This window comes from Chiloscyllium plagiosum, unplaced genomic scaffold (genome assembly GCF_037043375.1).
Source record: "Chiloscyllium plagiosum isolate Xiang-an unplaced genomic scaffold, Cpla_swu_hap1 HiC_scaffold_13, whole genome shotgun sequence".
Classification (NCBI taxonomy): Eukaryota; Metazoa; Chordata; class Chondrichthyes; order Orectolobiformes; family Hemiscylliidae; genus Chiloscyllium; species Chiloscyllium plagiosum.
This window is the reverse complement of record NW_028270151.1, coordinates 47080185-47099303: the sequence shown is the minus strand read 5'-3', so window position 1 is coordinate 47099303 and position 19119 is coordinate 47080185. Positions and strand designations below refer to the sequence as shown.

At 38.6% G+C, this 19119-nt stretch overlaps 1 protein-coding gene across 5 annotated transcripts in view; it reads left to right on the top strand.

Moving 5' to 3' along the window:
• The first annotated feature begins 8858 nt into the window (after positions 1-8858).
• Positions 8859-19119, top strand: part of ephb3b (eph receptor B3b) — a 91497-nt gene continuing 81236 nt past the window's right edge. For 2 of the 5 annotated variants that reach the window (XM_087993566.1, XM_043702249.2), the window contains exon 1: positions 8861-9064. In XM_087993566.1, coding sequence (XP_087849692.1) covers positions 9010-9064 — 55 coding nt within the window. In that variant the 5' untranslated portion in view covers positions 8861-9009. Of the gene's footprint in view, positions 9065-19119 lie in introns of all 5 variants that reach the window. The other 3 variants (XM_087993567.1, XM_087993565.1, XM_043702250.2) reach the window with 3 other exon arrangements.

Genomic DNA, 19119 nt, shown 5'->3' with positions numbered 1-19119 from the left:
ATTCACAGGATGTGCAGAGCATTGGAAAGGCCAGAGTTTGTTGTCCATCACTTATTGCCCTTGTTCAAGTGGTGATGAGCTGTTGGCTTGAAACCTAAAAGCTCTGCTAGGCCATTCCAGAGGTCATTTAAAAAGCCAACCACATTGCTGTGTCTCTGGTGATATATTGACTAAATTGGTAAGGGATGGCAGATTTCTTTCTGATTTTCATTACAATGAGGTCTTGTTCATGCCCATCATTATTAATAGTAACTTTTTGTTCCTTTTTTTTAAACTTAGTATGATGGGAACTGTATTCACATTGCTTTAAATCAGTTGTCTGAATTGCTCATTTAGTTAAAAAAAAATGCTTACCATACTATTATTTAATGTTCAAAAAGCAACTTGAATAGGAGGAAGAAAATGAAGAGTGCTTTGGTCTTGCCAATATTAAAAAAGTGTCTAAATGAGGCTTGTTCTAAAAAAAAGGCAAATTGACAATTTTCTTGTTTGTTTGAAGTGTGGTTAATTTCAATAACATCAGAATAAGTCATGGGTTTCAACCATAAAGAATGTCATCACTGACAGTTTGAAATCTATTAAGCAGCAATAATGAAGTAAGCATAACCATATTTAAAGTTCCATGTTTAAGAAGAATAAGTTACACTTTATTGAGTAACACGAAATACGTAAAGGTTTTGTGGCTTAGTTAGTAGTGCCCTATCTCTAAATCTGAAGCATTGGGTTTAATCCTGCTCGAGAACTTGTTGGTCATGAAAAAGTATTCATAATGTGGTTCAACAGAGCGATAGTCAGTTTCCCAATGCTTTCAAATGCCTCCGTTATTCCCCAAAGGAAAAATAAAATGTGCAGGAAGATACAAAACATCAAAGCCTAAAATCTTAAATATATTTCTCTGTGTGATGAGTGTTTCCTGAATCTAGTATATTTATTTCATATTTCCATCATCCAGAGTATTTTAAATTTATTTTAACATATTAGTTAAGTTCAAATAAAGTTATTTGCAATCAGATTAGAGAAGAAGCAGAGAACTGACAGATAAGTACTGCTACTGGCAATATTTATCTTCCATGCTCTTAATGAAACAATCGTACATGGTAACTGGGGTGTTTGCAACATAATGAAGAGAACCAGATAATCAATATAGCATTGTGCACAACAGGGATGTAATTATTTATTTCTAGTCTGGTAAGAAAATTTTTAGAAGAAAAGTAATTGATTCTGCAGTGAGATTAAAGATTATTTGTAGTAAATAATCCTACATTGTTGTTGAAAATGCATGTATAAAATCTATTTAATTTTTAATATTAATATAATTAAGACAGGTATTATTGGGAATAGCGGGGTTTCAAATTTAGATCACATTGAGCAAGAGTTGAATCCTACATCTTCCTTATTTATAAATTAGCTGCCTATTGAGATTCTATGTCCCAATTAATATCTTCTCTTCTCCAACTTGCTACAAGCAGTCTCTACATATGAGAAATGCTTTTAACCCATTGACTTACCATTACAGATTTGTTTAGGGAATTTATCATTTGATTCTCAGTGGAAATAGGATTATCTTGTGTCTGAACTTGCACTAAGTTTGGTTTACCTACTGTGGCATTTGTGGGAAGAAGAATGCTACTTTTCCTCTTTCCTTTGATTGACCGTAAGGGCGCATTTAGTTTCTATTTTTTGAGAAGGAGCTATTATTGAGTCTTAACTGAAATAAGTTATTGTCTCAACAAGATGTGGATTATTGAATGGTAGTAATCAGGTACAAATTGCATTAGTTCCTTCTACATTGTTACGAAAGCTATGAGGCAACCTGGGAATATAAGTCTGCACCAGGAGATCTTACCATATTCTATCTTAACCCCACTCTGGCCTGCATGAAATCATCAAATTGGATGTAGCTCCATGCAGTCTCCAACATTAGCCCTTTCAGAACCATTAGTTAATTTGGCAAATATCATCCCTGTCCTCACTTCATGATATTATCTCACAGTTAAGCAACACCTTGATTTTAATGTTCTTATGTTTGTCTTTAGGTTCTTCCACAAGCTCATCCTACTTTATTATCATTGTATTCTTCTCCTGCCCTAAAATGATCTGAAGTACCTGCATGGAGGAAGGAGATGGCCTTGTGGTATTATTGCTGGGCTATTTATCCAGAAACTTAGCTAATCTTCCAGACATCCTGGATCAAATCCTGCCACAGCAGATGGTGGAATTTGAATTTGATAACAATCTGGAATTAAGAAACTACTGATGACCATCAGACCATTGTTGATTGTCAGGAAAATGCATCTGGTTCACTAATGTCTTTTATTGGAGAAAACTACCATCTTTACCTGGTCTGGCCTGCATGTGGTTAACTCTCAACTGTCCTTTGAAAGGACTTAGCATGCCACCCAGTTCAGAGACAACTAAGGATGGGCAATAAATGCTGACTAGTCAGTGTTGCCCATGTCCTATGTGTGAATAATTTTTTAAAAGATCCTCCAATTCTGGCTTCTTGGGCATCCTCAGTTTTAACAACACCAGCATCAGTGGCTATTCCTTCAGTTGTCAAGATATATGTTCTGTAACATTCTTGCCTCTAAGTGATAAGAAAATCTATTTAAAATCCACTGCAGATACTTAAACACAAATAGAAAGCTGACACTCCAGTGCAATAGTGAGGATGTATTGCAAGTCAAAGTTGCCATCTTTTGGATAAAATGTTAAACAAAGGTTCTCTGTTCTCTTTCAGATTGACATAAAAGAACCCGTGACAGTGGGGTGCACAGTGGCTCAGTGGTTAGCTACTGCCTCACAGTGCCAGGGACCTGGGTTTGATTCCACCCTCAGGTGACCGCCAGTGTAGAGTTTGCATGTTCTCCCTGTTTCTGAATGGGTTTTCTTTGAGTGCTCCAGTTTCCTCCCACAATCCAAAAATGTGCAGGTTAGGTGGATTGACATTCTAAATTGCCCACAGTGTCCAGGGGAGAGTATGTTAGGAAGATTGCCCATGGGAAATGCAGGATTATAGGATAGGGGGGGTGCGTCTGGGTGGGATGGTCTTTGGAGGGTCAGGTGTGACTCGATGGACTGAATGGCCTGCTTTCACACTCAAAGGATAACAAAGGAGACTCAAAGGATAACATTACTGTTTGTCAGAACTTGCTGTGTACAAATTGTTCAGTTCCAAAAATTCAATTGTGGCAATACTTCAAAAACATATTTCTTTCATTCTAGTGTAGTTTTGGGATGTTCTGGGTCTGGAAAAACTCTATATAATTGAAAATCTTCTTGTGCAAGAATGCATATTTAAACTCTAAGGCAGTGTTTATACTTTACTTATCCTGAGGCCAGAATGTGCAATACATGGGCAAAGCTTTGCTTCTGTTCTGAAAAATGTTAAATGTTTCCAAGGCATGAATTAAGATCTTTGGCTTTCCTACATTGGAAACACCCATCAGTATGCTTCCTCCCCCCTTCAGGCGGTTGTACTTTTTAAATCAGTTTGAAAAGTCAGTTGAGACCACACTGAAGTCAGACGCGAGGCAGTGTCAAGACCAAAAAATGGGCGATGACTATCTTCAGATGGCACCCAGAGTCACAATTGTTTTCTTTTCTTTTGCAAAACTGGGGCCAAAACAGGATTGCGAATCTGAGATCACGTTGGAACATTCTGAAGCGGTAGAACTTGTTCATATAATTAATATGGAGTAATTCTGCTGTTTTCGCTTCCTTGCAGTTGCATGTCGTACTTTTCTTCATCTTATTTAGGGATTATTTATTTTTAATTGCATAATTTTTTTCACTTGAGTTTGTGTCTTACTGCTGTAGTGTGTATATTTGTAAACCCGTAGGTGGCGCAAGAGGCTTGGCCTTGAACCAACGTTTCCTTTTCATGAACTCACTTCAGGATACAGACAAGAAATAACACATTTGGCAACATATTGGCAATATGCTCCGGATGTAACCTTCTCCCGTGTTCCAGAACTCTTTATGCTGTAGCCCCTGCCTTATAGCCTGTGGACGAGTTACTAATGGTGACTCACCATGTATCACCTATTACCATGTAGGATTAGCATATAGATTGCTGAACACAAGTGAAAAGATTGTGCGGTGATCGCACATCTCTAACTAGCCGCGAATAAACTACTGGAGCAAGGGTCTCGTGCAATTTCGAAAATAGAAATGTACTCGAAGATTTGTTTTGCTGAAAATATTCGCAGTGATCGCTGTACCAAATTTTTCACACCCAATTGTTTTAACTTAAAATAATGCAGTATACATGTACCGTCAACTCAACAAAGAATTCAAAGCCCAGTACTTAGAAGCAATTTCACTTTGGCTCAGCAAGCTGTTTCCAGACACTCGGGATGTTCAGGACAGTGATCAGAAGTGACTGGAAACGGTAAAATGTCTTGTTATTAAATGCCAGTGCTTGGTGTAATACTTCTCCTTAATCCCCACCTAGTCTAGAGAACTACTAACTGCAGCAAGGAACATAAACGCAAAATTGACTTTTTTTTCATTCTGACGCCGAATAACCGTAACCAATTTGGTTACGTCCTATCTATGTACGATATGTTTAAAATTGCTTGGCAAAATCTCACATAGCAAGTGGCTCAATTATGTTTCAAGTAAATTAGCTGAAAGGAAGAGTTACTTTGATTTCACTGAAACCACATATTTTAAATATCCCTGGAGTCCTTTAATCAACAGCTGGTCACTCTAATCCGACTGCACCTCATTCGATCAGAGAATTCCCAGCTACCGAACTATCCAGATGGAAAGTTCAGCAACGGTGATGTGTATGGAAATGAATGTCATTTTCTCAATCTTCCGACCCCGATCAGATTGACAGTAATCTCCCAGAGCCGCAACTCAATTTTACATTGAACTCATTCATTTCAATTTCCATGCCCCCCCCCCCCCCCGCACCACCATACACCCCCCCCCCCCCCCCCCCACGCCGTTCGAGAGGTTAGACAATTCGAAAGGTGTAAAGTTTGCTGCTGACAGGTTGTTTCCTTGAGCTTCTGTGTGAAATGCCTCCCCTCCCAGGAGCAAATGACCCGGTGAAATTCACACGTCGCTGCACCACCTCAGACTGTTCGATTCATCAACTTTCAGTTCACCTACATCTGACTTCAGCTCGGCGAAGTGGCTCGGGAGGAAAAGACCGGCCTACTTGTTGTACGTTGTTTACAGAACACAGGTCTCCCTTACAGAAAGAATGCAATGATTTTTCTTTACCGAATATCAGGTAAAGCCTTACAGGTGTTACTCGCACACAAATTTAAACCCGAACATTGCATAGCAGTGCTGAAATCGGTTGTTTACAAAGTCTCCTTTGTCAGAAATGGTTTTGGTGTGCTTCATTTTCCTGTCATGTAAATAATTGTACATGAGTTGCTGCCGCCTGTAAATTCCCGACTGTTGGGCTTTTGAGTTTGATGTCAGGTTCTGGTGACAGATAGGCCCTCGCGAAAATAAACCAAAAGGAGGCAGAAACAGTCAGGGACTTGCATATTACCTATTATTATAAAGTCGGCAGCATTGTAGACAGGGAAATTATGATATGCGGCCTCGGTATGACCGACAGAATTGAAATTGCACTTAAGCACTCATGCTTAAAGACTATGTGCCGCTATATATTATTCCAAAAGTAAAATGTCAGATTATGAGTTGTAGCAATGTGGTTTGAAATCCTGACACAGGCAAATTACTTATCTACTTAAGGGCTACTTGACAAGCTCCCCAGGTGAAAGAAGCCAGCTTTCAGTGACTCATAGAGTTCCTGGTGATGAGTCTTTCCTGGTTGTTGCTCACCTGTCTGATGCATTCCCAGAATCAGAGAGCTACTGTCGACGGCTGAGTCATCAAAGCACCGGAAATCGCAATTTGTTTCTTTTAGCCATTCACCTTGTTTGCATGGTCTGACTTCTTTTTTAGAAATATGTGTGAGAGTAATGTGTCTTTAGTTAAACGTGTGTAAATGATAACCATTTAATTATACATAATACACACAGTAGTTCGTGTGCACTTATTCACTAATAAATGATAAAATAATGTCTTAATAACAATTGGCATAATCTAAAATTATACTCCGGCACATTGTATATTTGTGCGAATAAAACTCAATGAATGAATATATCTGACAGCGATGTATAAGGTACAGTATTAATATTACAGTATTAGTATTAAGGTACAGTTTATACACATATGAGGATAATGTTCGAACACTTCCCACCCCCACCCACCTCCAACTCATTCTGAGTTTTTTTAACTTTCAACTGGATGAATCTATGAAAGTTTTCCCAAATAGCACTGTTTCCATTTTCTATTTTAATTCATAAAGAATCTCGCCACAAGACTAAAACATGACATTTCACAGTTCAAGAATGGAAAAAGCAAGCCTTGCACATAAAGAAAAAAAAATCCAGGGATGTTATGACATAGTTAAGCTTCTATTTACACCAGGGGACATTGCCTTGGCTGTGTCAATTCTAATCAAACAGTAGTTGTGGGTTAATGGATGAGCAAGAATAAACAAGAGCACTGCATACAAATTCTCTTACCACTACCTCCATCTCAAATATGAGAAAAATGACAAGAAACATGCATGTAAGGACTGACTTTTTAAATAAAGAACGTTGTGCAGCATGACAATGGTTTGTGTGAAAATTAAATAGAAAATAAGTGCTTAACCCGAATTTAGAATTAGGGCCATTTTGATCAACCGTATAAGAATCCTTGGTAACATTAGGGGTTGAAGTCTCTTTTTAGACACACTGGTTCTGTAAACATGATCATGCAATGACATTTTAGAAGACCAGGACCTGCTAACGTATCGAGATGTATTTATCATTCAGGACTGTTATATTTAAATTAATCATTAGATGCATGAATGACAACATCAAGCTGGTTACATGAAATGACATCCGTGATGCATTAAAGCGGGAAGGAGACAACAATATTGTTGTAATGCAGCGTGGAACATGAGGTGAATGGAACGTTTAAGTGGGTCAGGTTGGGAGGTAAATTTGCTGCTGTATAATAAGGATAGACGTGACTATGCTTGGGAAATCCCTGCACTTAATACATTGAAAACAAATTGAAAGTTACTGTAAATTGTTTATTCAGCCGACTGCACTTAAGTATATTCCCATTAAGCAACTTACTTTAAAACCCAAACTTACCTCTATTATTTCTATAAACTCTCCATCTCTTAATTACACAATAAAATGTGTTTTTTTTCTAATGAAGTATAATTTTTGCTGACATGCTGGAACATTTGTTTTGAATTATATTTTCCTTCTGCCAAAGCCCGACTCAGTATCATACTTCAGGATTCACATTCTAAATTGTCCTCATTGTTAACATGAAGCAATGGGGATCTAAGTTCCTCATTAGACTATTTAGTCTGGTAAAATTTACTGTTTGGATGTTCGCAAATATGTGTCCATTTAGGATCCGTAGATATCTGCTGGATTCAGTCATGGCTGGTAAATGTGCTTCGTTTGCAACGACAGTGTTTGTCTATGGGCTTGTATTTTACAGGGAAACTGGTACATCGGGAAGTATCGAATGTGCTTAAGTTGTCACCAAATGTCAGTAACGTTTGCATACCTCGGTGCACAATACAGAACACAGCACACACATATATACACAAGCAACACCGTGCGAATTAGCCGAACAAGGTCAGAAGGCGACAAAGAGGCCAGGGCAAGTACAGTGGAATTCTTACTACCAGGGCGGGAACTACAGGGCAAATCGACATGTCTTCTACTTTTTTGTAGAGCCACTGCTTACAATAACTCATCGTCCACTCTTAGGCTCAGAACGTTAAATTAATTATCCCAAAGAGTTTGGTTTAACTGTTTCGAATGCATCGTTATTATAAGCGATTTGCAACTTTCTGTGATTCCTTCAAATGAGTAGGATTTTAACAAGTAGCTTTCAGGAATATCATACTCAACCATGGCTTCGGAGTAATGATTCAAAACAAAACAAAACAAAACATTCGTTTCTGAAAAAAAGGAAACATTAAGCCGTGAGCGCTGTCAAACTGTTGCCTGATAAGGAAAATTGAACACTTAGCAAAACCAGTTCGAAACAATATTCTATATTCCTCACTGGAACACTATTGTGGCAAGGATAATGTATTAAACAGCTTTTTTAAAAAAGTTAATTTTCAGTTCCTGCACTATTTTCTGCTGTGTTGTTTTCATCTATTAAAAACTATAATTACATCGAGCGTCAAGGACCGAGAAGTCTGTTATACACCTGAACAGATGTGCGTTCCTTGTTAAAACAGCACTTTTAGTATTTTACAGTAATCACAACCTTCAGACTTGAGGTCTGATTATTGTCAACGATATATACAGTACATACATTTGAGAAAAATACTGATTTTTTTAAAATTGCGGACTATGTAATTTTTATTTGCATTAAAACTACTTAAAAGGTAGCAACAGTCTGGGGAAGCAGCGGCTGAAGATTCCAAACTTGGTGAAATGCCAATAACGACGAGAAGACGGAGAGATCGATAAACAAATTATCTGTATCCCTGTGTAATGACCTATTTGTCAATACCATTTATACACTGCGCTGTAGTTGAGAGATCAGTAAAATCTGTGTGACCTTCAGTGATTTGAGTAATAAATCGATAATTCCCTGCGAAGCCCTGCAGTGTTTTTTTTTGTTAAAAGAGACTGGTGTCCATTTGTCCAGGTCTGATTCACTTTGCTGTGGGACTTGTATGTGCCCAGGATGGTTGAGGTCGGTAGGAGGCGCTCAGAGCACATAGCCCAGTGAGCACACAGCCTCTCGGGTGCAGCAATGAATCGCTGAGCCTGTGGGCGGACTGGCCTCTGTGATTGACAGCGCGACTGGCTTTCCCAGCAAGCCGCACTCATTCACCACTGATTCCTGACCAAGTGCCAGAGCGATCGAGAGAGCAGTGTGAGCTCAACACTGGAATAAGACGAGGCGAGGAGAGGGGAAGTGGTCAACGTTAACAATATGGATATCTCGGTGTTTTTGTACTGCTTCTTCCCGCTCACCTTGGCTGTTGAAGGTAGGACAGCTTTTCAGTGGTCCCATTACTCTTAACATTTGATGAAACGCAGCAGTTTCAATTGGATTCATTCAGGGGGACGGAGAAGGCAACGAGATCGCGGCAACTACATGCAAGTCTCTGAATCCACCTGATCGGAAAACTGAGCGAGCGATCCACTTGGGTTTTCTCATGTATTACGAGTAATCGTCTGTCTGTTCTTACCTGTTACGGACCTATAGTATATGTAGAAGCAGTTGCTGCATAAACTTATGCCTTAGAGTTCATTACTTCACATTTGCTGCTGCGTGGTATCTTCCGATATATGTAATACAAGAAAGGACGCCGATAGTTAACAGTTGTTGCATCGTGTACATTCTGAAGCGGTCAGGTTGAAATTTCCAGGATATAGATGAGCTTTATTTTGGCGAGAGAGGCTGCGCATCGGGCTGCAGCCAAGAATTACTGGGACTACAATCCTGTGGATTGCAGTTTGATTCTGTGCCCTTTTTACTTGGGTGGTAATTGGAATGGGGGAGGTAGGGTTAGTGGAGGCTGAGAAAATCTTACGAAGGAAGTTTGTTGGTTCTGACGATCGGCCAAACCTGACTGTACCTGGCAGTGAAGAATCCAACCTCAGGGAGTTTTCCCTTCCATTTCGAGGCGAGTAATCAGTTCAGCGAGTAGTACATTTCCACACGCCGCTGTGGTGTGCCCTACACTGCATCATTGTTCGGGCGCTGCAAATTTAAACAGGATCCTCGTAAGGCAGGGACGCCCGGATCTTTTAGGAGGGCATTGTCGTTTGAAAGTGTAGGATTTTTTTTTGCGTGTTAATTGTTGAGTCTGGGAGCAACAAGCAACTTAAGGTGGGAGGTTGGGGGTATTAGATGGCGTTTTCTGTGGGGTTTATCTGCAGGCATTCAGAATTAGGAACCCGAATCAGGCTAAACCAAAGTAATCGTGGTTTCAGAGAATTTTAACCGATTGAATGGCAATCAGAATTTGGTAGCCGTAGAAATACAGATTCATTAGTAACAAGTCCAGTCTCGGTTGGCCTTTGTTTAGAGAAACAAGGTGGAGTGGAATTTGCCCAGACCAGAAATCGCTGCCCAATCCTTATCACGAAGATATGAGGAAAATCGCGGGGATATTACAGGCAGTTCTAGTCTTTGGAACTTGCTTCCAATCTTGGGCGACTTCCCATGCTGGCTGTGTACGTGGAGAAAGAGTATCCAAAGCGCCGTTTAACTATTTAATTCCCCAGCCCACCTTTATCTAAGTGGACATTTGGCTTCCATGATGCCTTCGATAACCCTTCAGTTGCTTTCAACTGAACAACATTTAAAAGTTAATCAGTCAGCCGATTAACAAGAAACTTGACAAAGGCTCAATCAGGGCATTTTACAGTTGCTGAGAAACGCTAGATTTCCATACAAAACAATGGTTGCAAGCTGCAAAATTGATTGTAATTAACTTCTACACACCCACCACATTAAACAGCAGCTATGTTCGGGAGCTGACTGTGACAGCGAGAAATCGTGGGATATACGATCATGTCTTCCAGCCGGCAACATGCCATATTCTTGTAAATTCTCGCTGCAGTGAGCTGTTCAGTTCTATATTTCATAATCTGTTAAACTGTCAGAGTAGTCACAGCACAGTGGGCCGTCGGTTAACAGGGCACAATTATAATTCTCTCCACGAATACCAATCCTTGTAGTTAGAACAAGGTTTCCTGTGCTAAATTCGCCGCTGCCATCTTCCGAATTGGTTGCGAATACCAATGGCCATGAGAACAGCGTTCCCGAGAGTGGTCGAGCTGCGATCAGACACGGGCTGTTTGTTCCCAAGCGACGGTAACAAGGCGACTCTGTGCCACTTCAAGAAAATTGCTTCACTTCAAATCACAGTTCAGAGTGAATATTCCCATTATCAGCCTTGCACCAAAATTCCACGTCATTCCTGCTGTTTCTTCCTGGGTAAACCTATGGAGTTGGTGCATATTGTCACTGTTTAATCTTCACTGAAACTCCATAAAATAACAGCGGGCTTTCTGAGTGGAATCCTGTAATTAGACACCATCAGTGCTAGATTCAGAGAGAGTTTATACACTTTTGAGTGTTTTTAATCCTGGTATACCATTTAAATATTTGTTCACATAAAGCTGGGTCAAACATAATCAAACAGAACATTGCCGAATTTTGCTTTGGTGCTTCGCTTGTGGATATTAAGGCCCACAGCCCTTATGTGGGCAAACCGTATTCATACCAAAAGGTCCCCACTGAATTCTGTAAATCTCATCTATGCCCAATTAACAAATTACTAAGAATTCAAACACATGAGATATTTTGACCTAATCATATCCATGAAATGAGTCATTTTTGCATACATGTTCAAAGATGTCTTATATCTATTTAAACGGGCAAGCACAATATATCAGAAACTTTGATAATTTATATTACATCTTGCGGCAAAGCTAGAAAATGACAGGGCTGTTCAGAATTTCATTTTGCAAAACGAAAACTTTTTAATTTTTCACTATAAGTTACTGACATACGTTCTATTGGGGAAGAATCTGACTGATTTTTTTTTAAATGAGCTTATATGTCTGTTGATTATGGTTTTACATGAGTCAGGAAAGACACATTCCCGTGTACCACATCATAAGGAAAACGATAAACACACATAACGTTAGTTTCATATTTCCGCCTTATAGTTAGGTTTCCTACGTAAAATTTGAGAATTATCCATTGAACAATGATGGCCAGTACCTCAGTTGATATGAAATGATTATTGAAGGTTTTGCTAAAGAGAGCCGGGCCTGGCAATTTGGATAAAGTGGGCCAGTAGCTATTTGGAGACGGGGCTCCTCCACGTGTTGACCGTGCTGTGGGGATTCTGTCTCCCCTCCGTGCCAACAGCACGATTCCTTCATTCAAAGCAGACCTGGAAGGAGGCTGGACGGTGTGAATTTCAGTATGCTCCTGGGATCCTTTTGTCTGAAGTGAATTTCGCACATTACTGCTAAACTTCCACCCCCCACCCCCCACACCTTTCCTTCGACATTTCCATAGAATGAACAGATCTAAGGAACGCAGGCTGGATACAAAGCTGCTCATGTGGCAGTCTGGTGCAGATTCTGGTTTCAGAGTTGCGTGCTCGCTTGTTGTGGCTTTTTCAGCATATGGGCTGGCGGATTTCAATGGATTTATTTTAAAGGAAAAAAATCTCCCAGATACCATGACAACAAATTTAGTAAACAACTGCAGAAAGAAGTGGTGTTGCACGCATTTTCGTTCTGAGCTGTGTTTTTCCCTCATTAGAACCATCGAGTTGTGATTGCGTTTACAAAGCAAAGCTTCCGGCTACTCGTAAACAGCGCTTCTCTAATCCAGACACTGGATAATCTTGTATTATGGGCAACACAACGTGAATGGATACATTTCGCGTAACCAAAATAAAATGTTGTGAGCAATTCGACCAATTAAGGCGAGTTTTCTGTAATACTTGGAGATTGCTATACAAATGAATTGGAACAAAAATATTCAGGGTTGGTGGTTAGACTGGTGGTATATGTGGACAGATATGAAAAGCTGGCTGCTGCAAACAAAGGTTCACCACAGATTTAAAAAAAGGAAATGCCCCGTCTTTACATTGCTTGTTCAAACATGTGGCACCACCTAATTGATATTGCACCCGTGGTTTTCATGACTTGTGGACTGTGGCTAAGACAGAAGTCAGCATTAACCAACAATGAGATAAATAAATGATCACACACCTCTGTGTTTCTTCAATCATAATTTGTCTTGTTTGCGACTAAGCAAAGTTTTTTAAATTTTATGAGGAGAATCTGTTGCGAACTGGTTCTGAAATATTGGAAAGTCTCTGCACATCTCCTGTCCTTTTGTACTAGAGTGATGAATTGCACAATTAATGCACTGAGAGCTTGCAGTTTTTAATCCTGAGGCATGAACTGTCATCAAGAGGGCAGGAAGAGGTCATGAACTTGCTGATAGAAGAGCTGAAAAAGCATTGGTGCAATAGTGACAGAACCTCGTTGGTAAAATGGCAGGCAAAATGTATGATGATCCCTCGACACTATTGGAAAGGGTCATATTAATATTTCTGCAAATTTAAAAAAAAATCTTGAGGGCCCTCTGCTCATGTTTGTTATCATTTTTAGCGTCCTGTTTCCTTAACCAGTTTCTGCCATTTTGACCCTCAATTTTTTTTAGTGTGGAATGATTCACATCAAGTTACTGCATCATTTTATTGATTTGTAGGCCAAACCTTGGTGATTATAGCAATCACTTGGTTGAGTAAGATAGTAGATGCAGAAGTATAGATTATATTATAATGGACCATTTTACCAGACATAAATACCGAGTCAAAAGATAAGTAGAGAGTGAGATTGATACCAGACTAAGTATCATAATTTGGGTGAGAGGGGGAGCTGTAGGTTAGACAGTTTTTGTCTCACCAAAGGTACAAACGTTAACTAACACTTTATGTAACTCTGAATAGTAACAAAATTTTTGTTTAAAGTGTTAGTATGTAAACTTTGATCCTCAAGTCTAATCATGATGCAAGTGCTGTTTTTAAACTAGAGCACAAAGTCATGAAATATGTTGGGTGTTCCCTTGGTTCTATAATACTAGGGTTTGTGTTTTTTTCCCTGTGGCTGGTTCAAAGACATATTCTAACTGGAATTGGATTAAGACTGCAGTAAATATTAAAGAAACATTTATGGTTTTGTAAATCAAAATGAAAAATCATGACTTACAATCTGATAGAAAAGAAACACCATGCCATGGGACAAAGCACTGATTTGAACCTTGGTGCCATCTTTGACTAGCTGTGAGAGAAAAAAAATGTAATGCAAGCTTGTTCAGCTTGCTACTCCTTGCAAGCTTATTTCTCAGTAACATGGTGGTTGAAAATAAGTATATGTTGTTGCTTGTTTGATACTGCAAGCCAATGGATTAAGGGAAAAGAACTATTAAAAAGATAAAGAGTCCATTTTAAATGTGATTAACTTTTCTCAAACAGCTTTTGTTCAGATCAATGTTTAAAAGAAATGGAAATGTCCTTCCTTGTGTGTACAGAGAACATAATTGGTCATACAATGTCAGTGTCGAATGGAACATGTAGCATAATACAGTGTTTATTGATGAAAAAAATTGTCAAAATAATCAGTTTCCTAAGGCAGACTGTGAAACCTATTTTTTGATAGGCAAACAGATCACGTTTAAACATCAACTATACACATACACAACCAGCGCCTTGATAGCACTTCACAGAACCCACTTTGCAGGCAAGCCTGTGAAAAAAGTCAATGACTCCCTCTGTCAAGGGCCCTCCCAGACAACAATGAGCATGAGTGTGCTTTACTGAGGAAGGGGAGGCACTTCACAACACTAATGGAGCTTTTGATTCCTCCTTTTGCAGGGCAGCAATTAATGATCGATGGTGTATGCAGCTGGCCAGATGTTTTGCAGTCAATCTCTGCTGCTTTTTGCTGAACATCTTTAGTCAGTGAGAATTTGAAATTATTGCGAGAAGAATGAATATATTATCAGTGCAATTGTTTAGTTAAAATAGTAAGATGCAGGAGGAGAATTAATGAAATAAAAGGGATACACACAAAGGGACTGGAAAGGAGAATGGTTTTTGATCTGGAATATAACTGTTGGTGATGGAACTATAGGCACTAAACTAAGTCAGCATCATGAACAGCTTTAAGCAGCCACATAGAAAATGCGCAAAAGAATCAAATTAATAAATTGAAAGGAGAATGTCAGGCGGGATAAAAGCCAGGGATCTGGTAAACAATGTCATTATAGACCAGTTGACTTATTTAACAAGACAGTTTAGTTTTGTTTGCTTTAATATTTTAATGTTAATTATCAAAGCGAGAATTAAAGCAAAACTTACAATATTTATAGCTCATCAAATATACTTTGCAGTCCAGTATAATTGGGTTCAATTTGTCATATTCAGAAATTAAGCATAAGCCTTGTTTATTGCAAATGTGTTGAATAGACTCTCGAAGTGAGATTAACAGTTTGTTTTTTTAGAATCCCTTTATTGCATAATGTATCTTTTCCACCTTGCGTCCACCTGCCTGTACTCTAGGAAATCATAAACTGCTGCCCATTCTGGCTGTTTGTTAAGACTTGTTGCAATGATAGCACAGACAGCCAAATCCAGTAAAATCTTCTTAACATTCACCATCCTCCAACTTCAAACCTAAGAAAGATAACTATAAAAGATTAATGGATAATTACCCATTGGTCAAATACTGCTCCCTGCCAATAATCCCCAAAATTTACAAATTATTGCATTTGAAAACAAACCACACAATATCATCACAGAGTGTCTCAGCTTTAAGTTAATTGTTTATAAATGTCTTCATTGCCCTTACATGTGTGTGTTTACATCATCAAATGTGTGTCTGTGTATATGTGTCTATATACTGTGTATGTGTGAGTGTAAATTTGCATATTTGTCCACGTATGTATCAATTTGCGTTTATTTCTGCATGCATGTGAAAGTTTGCCATTGAAGACAAAAATTGCTCACTCAGGAAACTACAAATGAAATCTAGAGAATGATGCTCGACTAAGTATGTTTGATTCTCTGTGCTATGAAATGATATGTGAATTTGCTGGAAACTTCAGGGAGCTTCTGTTTGTTTTTCTCATGGGCATTATGGGTTGGTTCAGGTGGTATTATGCTGTGCTGAGACATTAAGCATCACAGGGGTTGCTTCACCTAAGAAATGTCCACGTATTAATCTTTCTTGTGGGTGGATCTAATTGTGATTAATGTGTACTTATATAAATCTATATTCAAAGAAATTGTATCTAGGAAAGAGAGGGTACTCAGTGGCATGCCGTTGATTACAGAATCTAGCTTCAGATAGAAGGGAGCAAATAAGTCTTAAGTATTGCTTGCACAAATAAGTTTGGTAAATTGGTGGGTTCCGTAAACTATGAATAGAACAAGTTCTACAAAGTGTTATTGCCCAACATTTTGTTTATGGCAAGGTATCCAATCTGAAACTGTAAGAAGTATTTTCTATTAAATATTGGGATTTTAGTCTGAGCAATGTGAAAGAGGCAACATTTCTCAAGACTTGCTTGTTTAGTGTCCAGAAAGATTATATTCACTATTTTGAAAGTAACACCAGAAATTGAAATGTTACATTTATGGAGGCAACCATTTTCCCAGTAGCAACACTTATTCAGCAAGTGATAGCTATGTTTTTCAGATAATTAATTGGGAAGAAATCTAAATTCATTAAAATATTTTGTAAGTTTGCACTGTTGTACACATTTCAATTGCATTTGAACTTAATGCAACAGACAGAATGGTGGCGTAACTAAAGTGACCGGTCACAGAAACTGCACTTGTGCTAAAAGTCTGTTTTACCAACCAGTGCTTCATAACTTTTTTGTTTAGATTCCTCTTTAAGTGTTCATTAAAAAATCCACCTAATTAATCAAAATATATTCCAGAATGCATGAACCAATGTTCATGGTTGCAGTGGCATTGCTCTTGTTTATGTCTGGAAGGTTTGAAAACTGTTCTCACAAATTATTTAAATAATACTCTGCAGTTGGCTTTTAACTCTTGTATGGTATGTTAGCCTTTCCAAAGCACAGAGTGTAATATTTTGAGCATCTCACAGCCCACAGCATTTGCTCGTTCTGTTGCTGTATCTCTATTGCTCCCTCTCTCTGCCCCCCTTTTCCAATATAATGGGCATTGAGGATCCTGATCATTGATGTTATTTGCTGACAACTTCTGTTTCTACAAATGTAAATATTCAAAGTTTAATGTAGTATTGTTCAGGGACTAATAATTTTCAGAAAGCCACTGCCACTAAAAGAAAGCACTAAACAAAGTTCTAACCATTGCTCGCAAAATCCCATTCCAGCACATTCAAAGGGGTGACATTTTCTTAATGGTATCAGAGTTCATAATTCATGTGTATTACACCACTGATTGCATGGAGGAAGGAGAAAAAAAGCTTCACTTTGAGCTGATTCTGAGAGGTCATCCCCCACCCCCCCCCCCCCCACCCGCAACCCGTGCAACTACTAAGTCTCTATTAAGATCAGCTCTTTATACAATGTTCCCATCTCAACATAGGTTCTGTATCTACTTCTGCTTTTCTTAATCAAGCCTTTAAGAATTTATTTTCATAAAAAGAAAAGTAGTAAATTAGAAATTAAACCCTAAGTGCAGATGAAAGATCATATAGTTTTATAATAATACAATTGAGTTAAATATAGGAATTTTGTTATAATTAGAACACTGTCATAACATTTCTGTTTAGTCTCTAATGTTCTGAAGGAAAATTAAAATTTGCTAATATAGCCTATAAATTCAGTGGCTATATGAACAGGTCAGAGGCTAGGAATCCTGCAACGAATAACACATCTCCTGACTCCACAAAGTCTGTTCAAGGTTCTTCGACAAGGCACAAGTCAAGAGTGTGATGGAAGATATAATCATTCCTTCAGTGTCACTGGGTTAAAAACGCCCTGGAATTCCCTTATGAACAGCATTGTGAGTCTGCCTACACCAATGGACTGCAGCCATTCAAGAATGCAACTCTCCACCACCTTGTGACAGCAACAAGGAATGGGTAATAAATGCTGGTTCAGCCAGTATGTCCACATCCTGTGACTGAACAAAGACCTTTGTGTGGAATTGAGAAGGTTCTATTGCAAAATAACATTCATGATGTATTACAAATAGGATGCCATAAGAATCTTCTTTAAACATTTGTACTCATCTGATTTTCATTCATTTGGAAGTGATTACTAGTCACAGTATGAGATGAATACTCATTATGTAGACTATAGTTTACCTTATGCTCATGAGGTTAGTGGACTATAAGCTAATTTCAGGATGTTTCCTTATTCAGTTAAAAAAAACTGAAGCTGAACTGTGGTAGATTCAGTCTCATATTGATAACAGGTATGTTATTAGTTATGGGATTTAAAACTAACATTTTCACTTGGAAAAAAGCAAAATACTGTGAATACGGGAGATTAGAAATCAAAGCAGAAAGTACTGGTGAAATGCAGCATATATGGGAAGAGGAACAGTGTTAATAATTCAAGTCCAAAGACATTCGAAGGAAGAGTCATATTGAACACAAAATGTTAACTTTGTTCTTCCCTCCACAGATACTGCCAGACCTGCTGAGTGTCTCCAGTACCTTGTTTTTATTTAAATTAAGATAATATTTTGAGACATAAAATCTTTGTACATTAGCATCAAGATAATTATACATGATAACTTGATGTTGCTATAGGATGGAAAGTATTTGTATTTTCAAGTTATACAGTCAGAGAGTCATAGAGATGTACAGCATGGAGACAGACTCTTATCCCAATCCAGTCTAGTCCCACCTGCCAGCACCTGGCCCATATCCCTCGAAACCCTTCCTATTCATATACCCATCCAAATGCCTTTTAAATGTTGCAATTGTGCCAGCCTCCACCACTTCCTCTAGCAGCTCATTCCATACATGTACCACCCTCTGTGTGAAACAGTTGCCCATTAGGTCTCTTTCCCCTCTCACCCTAAACCTATGCCCTCTAGTTCTGGACTCTCTGACCCCAGGGAAAAGACTGTCTGTTTATCCTATCCATGCCTCTCATAATTTTGTAAACCTCCTATCCTACCTACCTGTGACTCCACTTTCAAGGAGCTATGAACTGCACTCCAAGGTCTCTTTGTTCAGCAACACTCACTAGGACCTTACCATTAAGTGTATAAGTCCTGCTAAGATTTGCTTTCCCAAAATGCAGCACCTCGCATTTATCTGAATTAAACTCCATCTGCGTTGTCTTGAGGATTCTGGTATTTTGAGTTCTTTGGAAAGAATCTGGGCAAGTGCAAGAATATTGAGTTGTGAAAACTGTTAATATCATTTTGTCAATTGGAAACTCTATCTCAGATCCTTTATTCAACACCAGAAGTTTGCAATGCCACTTTCACATTACTAACTCTACATTTTTTGTACATTTAGCAAAACAATTTACTAACATTGA